We start from the raw sequence: 9,825 nt of genomic DNA on the forward strand, positions 1-9,825 counted from the left end.
AAACTACCCACTACCCCCGAGTGCTATATTTTATCCCCGTACCTATTCCTACGATAACGGGATTAATTTCAACATGAAAACAGAAACATTTTATTTGTATAAATTAATATTTATTATAGAAATACAGTTTACAATAAGGTAAAAAAAAATGTATCACATACAAAAAAGTCTTTGGCAAGTACAGAAATTTATGTACTGTATATATTTCTATAAAAGTAAATTAAAACAAATGGAAACTAACAAAACATTATAATACTTATTAGAGATACTAAAGTTACACTTAGATTAATGTAAATAGGAATACAAAAATGAATTGGACAGCATATGCAAACAATGAAATATGTATGTACTTAAATATTGTCATGTAGTGTTTTTTCAGGTAGCATGGGTACGGTGACAGTCGCATATATGAAGTTCATAATACGTATTAATATCGTGAATCTTAGCAAACTTTTAAGAATGAAACGAACTGTCACCCGCACCATCCTACATGAAACGAACTGTAGGTGCAATCAACACAGTAATGGAGCACACAGACGATCCCCTATACTACTACATGTTAGTAAAACGAGATCGTGGATTGCATATACCATTATGATATCTGCACTACAAGTAACAGTTAAGGTCAGACTGCATTCTGTTTAAAATATGTGATGTGACAATTTGCGGGTATGTAACCTCGGAGGACAGAGTTTCGATGTCCCACAGTGTTGGAATATAACTTGCATTAGTAAATAGATTTTTTTTATTCTTTACAATTTAGCCCTTGATTACAATCTCAACTGATGGTAAGTGATGATGCAAAGAGCAATATTTTCGATTTCGCCGCTTTTGATATCTCGTGAAGAGGTCGACAATATATCGATCTCAATTCCCCTCCATTTCTGCAAGAATGTGTAATGTTAACTAATGAGTACAAATACGAGTAAGTATAATCGGTTGCAATCTTTATGACGTCTCCGAAATAAAGTGCGGATGACCCTACACGCTGGTTATACAAAAATCAAGACGCGTGAAGCTACTTAGAGCGTAACCGGGATATCTAAAATCTTGTATAGTAAATGCTTCTTATACTCGCTTCCTTTATTCGTAGATTAAAAAATAGCGTCTCAATTCCTTTACTCGCGGACAGTCGAAAATGACGTAAAATCTGCAAATTTAAACTTTAACTGGCAGATTATGCCGAAATTGCAAATGGAATGGAATAGTAAATATGACGTAGTATAATGCAGGTTAAATAATGCCACTAATCGAATCATTCTGAATTTTTAAAAACTGCTAAGCAAGATAAAATTACAATATTAGGTTAAAAACAAATAATAAATAAATTAACAAATCTATACTTATAATAAATCTGTAGAGAGGTCAATTCTGTACATGAAATATATTTCCAAAATAACTATCAGGGGGTGATTAGTGATCGATACTGATGCCAAAAATGCAATCAGTAAAATTTTTGTCTGTCTGTCTGTCTGTCTGTCTGTCTGTCTGTCTGTCTGTCTGTCTGTCTGTCTGTCTGTATGTTCTTTATAGAAACAAAAACTACTGGACGGATTTTAACGAAACTTGGTACAACTATTCTACATACTCCTGGGCAGGTTATAGTATACTTTTCATTACACTACGATCAATAAGAGCAGAGCAGTGAAGAGAAATGTTGAGAAAACGGGAGAAGTTACTCAATTTTTTAAGCTTCCGTCGAGTATACAGCCTTAATGGTTAAAGCTACATGGAAATCATGTATGACGGAAATGTTCTCCTTAAAATTATCTAGAAAAACACAACAGCATATATATGTCTATCTTTTATGGTTGACTCACAATAACACGTGTAACTCCCGATAGCTTAGGAGTTCGAAGCTTTCTAATTATATTTGTCTACTCTTATGTTTATAACACTCATCACTCATCCCTAACTAAAAAAGTTAACATTATTACCTATTCAATAAAAAAAGAATCACAAAAATCGGTAAAGAAACACCAAAGTTATACAAGAAATACGCTAAGCCATCGCGCGTGAATACTAATTTATGCTATATGGATTATTTTTGTGTAACGGTTGCCGCGCTCGATGCGACTCGCGGGGGGGGGGGGGGGGGAATAAATAAAGAAGTGCAGCCTTAATGAGTAGGGTAGGGGTAGGGTTGGGTAGGATAGGGGTAGGGTAGGGGTAGTGTAGGGTAGGGGTAGGGTAGGGGTAGGGTTGGGATAGGGTAGGGTAGAGTTAGGGTAGGGTAGGATAGGGGTAGTTGAAAGTTTACAACGGCTTTCACGTGGACGAAGTCGCGGGCGTCCGCTAGTATATTATAAATCAATGAATTTTTTCATATAATACGTATTTGTTTTTTATTTTGTCAGCCAAGAACGTATAAGTATATTAAGCTTATAGAAAAGTCGTATTAGGTATAGTGTCAATGATTACGTAAATGACAAAATTGCTTGGAAATTAAATGTATTACATGACAGGCTACTTATATACCAATTGTTAAATGGTGATAAACCTGGCTGAGTTTGTTGTGGGGTCTTTTCTCGGGTCAAGGCGCGTTTGGAACCCTTGTAACTTTAATTTTAAGTTTTCGAATAATTATTATCACCATTATCTTAAGTTTAATATTATTACCTGACGTTTCGAAAGAGCTTGTAAACTAAGCATATTTGAAATAAATGAATTTTGACTTGACTTGACTTGACTATCTCATATTCGCAGCAATTTACGGAAAGTATCCCTGGCGAGCTCTTACTACATTGCGCGGTTTAGCGTACGATGTTCGAACACGTCAAAAATATTGCATCCGACTATACTGTTTGTTGGACAAATCGATGATTCTTACAATTAGTTTACATAAATTACAACAACAATATCAAACCACGAGTTTAAATTCACTTATTTAATAAAAATACTTCGAAACATCGTTTCAGTTCAGATTGGCAGTATAGGTATAAAATCTAAATTAAACTGTTGTAATAATTATATGAATGACGAAAGTTTTTTTATACATTATCTAATTGAGATATAATTCTAACAAAAAAGTAAATAACAAAATACAAATGTACTATACCTACTTGGTACTGTGCTCAACTTATACTATCTACAAAATGAAAAAGGAACATACCTAACTCTTGTCTTAAAGAAATATAATCACTGTAATAAATAGTCACACAGGTGCATACGTACGTGAAAAAAAAAAACTAATTATCGCCATTTTCACAGGTAGAATAAAGCTTGCAATAGGTTCGTGTTACTGAGAAATACAGTAATTACAGTAATATAATCAGAGGCACAATTATCCGCCCTCTTTAATATGACGCGAGTATATTAATGTGGGCGGGTAATTGTGCCTCTGAGTATATAATTGTGTGGGATAGGAATTATAATTTTTACCCGAAAATAAGGAATTCGATCACAGATAATAATAATCGCATCTAAAAGTCCGAACAGTGGACCAAATAAAGTACAGCTGAGTGAGAATTTTACCGACATTTTCAACATTTGTGTTATGAATTTTTTTTATATCAAATTATCAGTGTTAAGACCTATCTTTGAGCAATTTGTGTCTGAAGCTTATGTACAAGTTTTGAATTTGGTTTTGAATCGAATAAGTATATAACTGCTGTGAACATAAATTATAAGCTAAACCTAAAGTGGAATCTAAATTTTTATAAATTATAACCTTTCTTAATCATAAATTATACTGTCTTTTACATAATAAATAAATAATAATCGTTAAGGCGGAGGGTGTAAAGCCTACTTACTAACACGTAGGTTACTTAGTCTACGTAGCGATGCCAATAATTTACTTAAGAACAATTAGTCAAGCCTATATTAGCGTAAAATTTTAGCTAATTATATTTATTACATCTAACAATATCTAAAAATCTCAGACCAATTACAGAAGGATCCACACCCAAATTCACGAACAAAATTGTATGTCATTTTCAGAGAAAAACGAGCTTAGATTTTGTATATATCTAATACTAAATTAGAAGTTTTGCTCGTTTTTTTACACCATTCAACTACACAAAAAGGCATTTTTACTGAGCTATTTGAGACGAACACCATTACGACTATAAAACATTGGTGACAACAACAGAGACAGTTTTTATAACTGCATTAGATCGTTGATCATATACTTTGACAAAAAAGTACCGTCTAGGGAGGCAGGTCCTTAATAATTAGTCTGAGCTAAAAATGCAATTATATTTCATTGCCGTAATGCCTGTTGGGTATTCTGACGACTGTTTCTCTGGTGCCAATTTTGTCGGTGTCTATGAGTGAACCAGAACTATATTTTTTGGTTTTGGGCGCTAAAGGGGGAACTTCACTACAGGTGGAGAAACTGTCGTCCGCTTTGGAACTGGACCCTGCGACGCTGAATTTCTTCAAACTGCCGGTGGCAAGGGAGCCGTTGGAGGAGGAACAATGTGGGGGTAAAAGTGGTACTCTTTCCTGGAATTCCTTGTTTGATGTGGTGGGTCGATGGCCACAGCTGCTGCCCGACTCGGACGCGGCGACCTCAGGACAACCCCCCATTTGGATCCACTCTTGTATCCTATAGCATGAATTAATAATTTATAAAAAATATAGTACTGATTAAAGGTCGTAGCTCATTAGCCACCCGGGACCCGACCTGTCTGTATCTTTGTTTGTGTAAGTCCCTAACTTTAGCGGCTTCACAGCGAGGTTAGGGCGAGCGTATAAGCAGAATAGATGGGCGCGTCCTTTAGGGGTCTGTATCTGTGCCGTATGGACCTCAGCGGCGTCACAGGGGGTTTGAGCGAGCGTATAAGCAGAATATATGTGCGGAACAACTCTTAGAGAGTTGTTGAGTTGGTCCAAATCTCCGAGGTTCTCCTCGAGATTCGGACCTTGGCTTAGAGGGCTTTACTGGATGGATGTTTTGGACTGAGTGTATCAGTCTGGACGCCCGGAGGACGTGAAAAAAATGCCACGCCCATGACATCAGATATCGGGAAATCGAATATGTATTGTTTTATCGCTCCTGTCATGCTAACGTTAACATTTGCCTTTTTTACAATTGTGTGAATTTACGAAAATGTGTTTCATGTTGCCTCGTTTCGAGGCAGAGGAAACAACTCTGCACATTCTGTGCAATATTGCCCAGTTCACAATGCACCACTTAGGGCACTTCATAGTAAAACTGGAAAAGGTTAAACACGCCACAGCAAAGATACTGCTGCTGTACCTGGCAGCTAGTATTGGAGGGGAAATCTAGTCAGTCGCGATCACAATAGATCGGAAGAGGTCAAAGTTATACAGGGACATCGTGAAGACCTAGATAACCGCTACATCAAGAAGAAGAGCTACTGTACCTGGCAACCAGTATTAGAGGGGAAATCTAGTCAGTCGCGATCACAATAGATCGGAAGAGGTCAAAGTTATACAGGGACATCGTGAAGACCTAGATAACCGCTACATCAAGAAGAAGAAGCCTTACCTGTTAACAATGACTTCAAAGTTAGGTCGTCTCTGCGGCGTGTGCTGCCAGCACTCCTTCATGAGCGCGTGCACGGGCGCGGGGCAGCCGCTGGGCGCCGCCAGCAGCTCCCCGCCGCGCACCATCGATATTACCTCCTGGTTGCTATACCTGAAGCCACATGCATGTCTCTTATTTTTTATTCTTTCTTTTTTTTTTTTTATTCTTTACAAGTTAGCCCTTGACTACAATCTCACCTGATGGTAAGTGATGATGCAATCTAAAATGGAAGCGAGCTAACTTGTTAGGAGAAGGATGAAAATCCACACCCCTTTCGGTTCTCTACAAATTAGCCCTCAACTACAATCTGTGATGGTAAGTGATGATGCAATCTATACTAAAGCCATACCCAAGGAGTACTGTTTACTAACAAACAAATTAGAAATGAGGGTAGAAAATGGATGTCATTTCATAACTTTTTCATTTAAAATTATGTATTGTTTTTTTATAAAATATTATTCAAAATATATTAACTATATCAAATTGTTTTAAACTTATTAATCGAATTTTTTTTCATTAATTTAGGAATAAGTTAATTATAATTATTATTAGGTGTGAAATGACTAGCCATTTATACCCTCATTTTTAATTCATTTGTTGGTAAACAGTATTCCTAGAGTATGGCTTTAGTATAAGATGGAAGCGAGCTTTATTATTATAATATTGTTATCATTATTACCTGACGTATCCCAAGTGCTTGTAAACTAAGTCCAATTGAAATAAATGAGTTTTGAATTTGAATTTCGATTTTTAAAAAACATTATGAAATTGGGCTATTTCAAAGAAATGTTGTTATCAATAATATATGTATCCAATGTAAATGTGAATGATAGTTGGTTACTCATTCACACCTAAAACACTAAATCAATCTTAAAACTCTTTCACTAATGGAAGGATACATTGTCAGCAAGAACCATGGCCTATATATCATTCATCTATCACTACAGGAACGTAAGAAATAACCTCGATATAAAATACTAGCTGACGTCGATCAGTTTTACCCGCGTGGTTCCCGTTCCTGTAGAATACAGGGATAATATATATATAGCCTATAGCCTTCCTTAATAAATGGGCTATCTAACACAAAAAGAATTTTTTATATCGGACCAGTAGTTCCTGAGATTAACACGTTCAAACAAACTCTTCAGGTTTATAATATTAGTATAAATTACCCATAATATGGTTGTAATCCATAGCTATAAACCTCCCACAATACAACTCCATATGACCAAATATCACTTTCAGTGGTGAATTTTCCATACAGTATAGATTCTGGGGGCATCCATCTCACTGGCAATAAGCTTTTAGATTGCACCTGTAAAGGAAATATTGTTCTTGTTAATATTCAGAGTTATGTTACTGGTTAGAAAATTATATGGCAGAGTGATATTGCAAATGGAACCAAATATTTGTTCCTGAATTATTGTCCAGACATTTTTTCATTTACATTTGTCTGTTCTCTAAATTAATTAGAAATTACAGAATAACTGTAATATGTTTTGTCTTTTTTTTTGGTTATCAAATACTTAGTAATTTATATGTATAAACTTACTCTGTAGTAGTCCGAGCTATAAATATCCCTAGAGAGACCAAAATCTGATATTTTTACAATGAAGTCATCAGATACTAAACAATTCCTTGCAGCCAAATCCCTGTGCACATAATGATGTGAGGCTAAATATTGCATCCCTGATGCAATATTTTCTGCAATGTTTAAGAGCCTCATTGAGGGCAAACCCTTGCCCGAGGGTGGGGCGCGGCCCATCAAAAATTCATGCAGATCTCCTCGAGCCATAAACTCAAACAACATGCACAAGGGTTCTTCTCTGAGAGCTACTCCAACTATGCACACTATGTTCTCATGTGTCAATTCTGATATCAAATCAATTTCTCTTCTAAAATCGGCTTTAGTTTTTGCAGATGCATTCTCTTTTAAAGCTTTTACGGCCACATATTGAGTTTCGCTGTTCTTTTTTAATGCCCCTTTGTAAACTTTGCCAAAAGCTCCTTCACCTAACACCTCCAAAAATTTAATCTGTGACAAAGAGTACTGTGGTATGCGCAACACTCCGTTGCCGCGAGATGTATTTATTGTCAAATGTGGCTGGCTACCACTGTTCTGATTGGTCAACAGTTCATTCATTTCAATTGGTGAATTAAGCCTAGAATTACCATAGATATTTTTATCAGCATTAGGTAGATTGATATCTCGGATTGTAGCTGCATTACCTTTATTTTTACATTTATGAAAGAAAGAAATTATGACACCAGCAGTGATTAGGGATATGACAAGAAAAACGGCCACAATGTATATCCAAATTTTGTGAGCACATTTTGGAATGTCACACAGCTGAGCAGTTTTCCCATCATTGTCTATGATACACCAAGGCTGTGACTTGATTCCACCAGGGTTTCTGCAGTAGCTATGTCTGCCGGTTAATTCTGGATAATCAGACCCCTTAACGTACAACTGCTTGGACCATTCGATGCATGGCATCCCATTACTGGACACATTGACCCTGCCCAGATACCCACTGCCGTTCTCCCAGTAACATTCATCATCTGAGACCATTTGTGTACCTAGCCCGATCTTGAGACAGTCAGGGTCAACTTCAGGCAAATCTTGGCACTCTTCCAAAGTTAATTGCTGACCAATGTGTGGATGTCGTTTGGCAATAGCATATTCCGTTTGACAGAGTTCATTTTCTAATATTTCACAATCTTGTTTACACACCCGTCTCAGTACTGTTGAATTGTAACGAAAATTTAATGGATCTGTCACATTTTTGTTTAATCTTAAACGAGATTTAAGATCTTGGGGTATGTTTTTGAGTATGTCAACAGATAAATCAGTTTTTTCAGGTAATTGGTCAGCTTCCTGGAGAATTTTAAAAACTTCTTTAGTTTCTTTAAAAAAGTTTTCATTGGTTAGGTCTGGATTTCTGCAAATAGGAAATGTGGAGTAGCAGAGACTAGGTTGGGCGTATTGTTCACAATGAGAGCTTATATCGTTGGAATACTTTGTGACTTGGAAAGCTTTTAGGAGTTTATCTTCAAGGGCCTCTTGTGATGTATCATACGGGATATAAACAAACTGCCCCTTGAGATGAGAGCTGCAAACTTTGCCAATATACTCTTGGCATATAGGTTGCAACTTTTGCAGAGAGGATGTATTCTTTGACGTTGCAGTATTAACATTATCCACTGTCATACCTTCCGATATTAAGTTTGGTGTTGTTCTGATGTTTAATACCAATTCGTTTTCATTACTACTTGGAAACATGGGTGTGAATGTTGGGTTCTCAAAAGCATCCAAATTATTATTGTCAACAATAAGTTTTGTTGTCATTCTTTTTTCGTAATTTTGTTTTATAACACAGGTGTAATTGCCTCCATCGTTTACAGTTAATTCTTTTAATTTTAGGTAAGTGCCAATGGTGCCATTTGTTTTATCAATTTTTGTTGAGATTTTTACCTTGGCCGCCTCCGTCAAAATATTATTGTCTTTTAACCAATAAACTTTCACATTTTTCATTAAGGCTTGCTGTATGTGATCTGGAGGGAATTCTTTCAAAGATGTCTCGACGCCTTCTTTATTTTTCGTATAGCTTTCGACTTTAGTGAAATTCATTATGGCCTCACATTTAAATCGAACGTCAGCTCCTGGAGCCTTTCTTAACGATGAAGGAAGCGTTTTGGCAAAATTAATATCAAGTTTTATGTTCCATACCTTTTGTTCAGATGTCGAATTTGATTTTACCAGTGACAACGAATCAGTTTTCAGTAAAAGCGATGAGCAGCTTGATTGTACGATGAACAAAACACCTAAACAAAAGTAATACATGACTGATGTTTTCCATAACACTTCAGGGTTTACTTATTTCGGTATCTCCATCACACTGAAAATGAATAAAACCTAACGGCCTTAAGTATTTTATAAATGTGAATTAATTAGATATAAATATATGATTGTTTGTTGGAGTAATCTCTTCTAGATATTTGATCCGACACAACAATTAACACTTTTTACTTTTCTAATTTCATTTCTTGATTCAGTTTCACAAATTCTACCATTTTTGACACTGACGTCAAGTTGACAGATTAATGACGGCTTGTTGATTGATATCTTTATCTGTAATATGCCAGAAACTTCATAGACTCAGAACCTCAGAGGTATCTTTATTAAACTTTGAGAGATGCTTAGACTCAGACCTATTATTTATGGACTTGATTACACCCAAATTCACTAACAAAATTATTTGTATTTTTTTGAGGCGAAAAGGTATACTCATGCATCGAAAATATTTAACACCATTAGGAAGAATACAATA

General features: G+C 35.9%; 1 protein-coding gene across 1 annotated transcript; it reads right to left on the reverse strand.

Annotated features, from left to right (window-relative positions):
- Window positions 1-88: 88 nt before the first annotated feature.
- On the reverse strand, window positions 89-9,574 carry LOC112043907 (tyrosine-protein kinase transmembrane receptor Ror). Its single transcript, XM_024079571.2, has 4 exons — window positions 7,047-9,574; window positions 6,667-6,809; window positions 5,456-5,605; window positions 89-4,549 (listed from the first exon to the last, which is right to left on the reverse strand). The coding sequence occupies exons 1-4, from the start codon at window positions 9,336-9,338 to the stop codon at window positions 4,195-4,197; spliced, it is 2,940 nt and encodes a 979-aa protein (XP_023935339.2). The 5' UTR covers window positions 9,339-9,574; the 3' UTR covers window positions 89-4,194.
- Window positions 9,575-9,825: the final 251 nt, after the last annotated feature.

The sequence above is a fragment of the Bicyclus anynana genome, chromosome 9 (assembly GCF_947172395.1).
Source record: "Bicyclus anynana chromosome 9, ilBicAnyn1.1, whole genome shotgun sequence".
NCBI classification, from domain to species: domain Eukaryota; kingdom Metazoa; phylum Arthropoda; class Insecta; order Lepidoptera; family Nymphalidae; genus Bicyclus; species Bicyclus anynana.

Coding starts and splice junctions, on each gene's coding strand:
- LOC112043907 (XM_024079571.2), bottom strand. CDS start 9,338: ATGTATTACTTTTGTTTAGGTGTTTTGTTCATCGTACAATCAAGCTGC. Junction 5,606..6,666: donor GGATTACAACCATATTATGG/GTAATTTATACT, acceptor ATGTGGCTTCAG/GTATAGCAACCAGGAGGTAA. Junction 4,550..5,455: donor TTTGAAGTCATTGTTAACAG/GTAAGGCTTCTT, acceptor TTCATGCTATAG/GATACAAGAGTGGATCCAAA.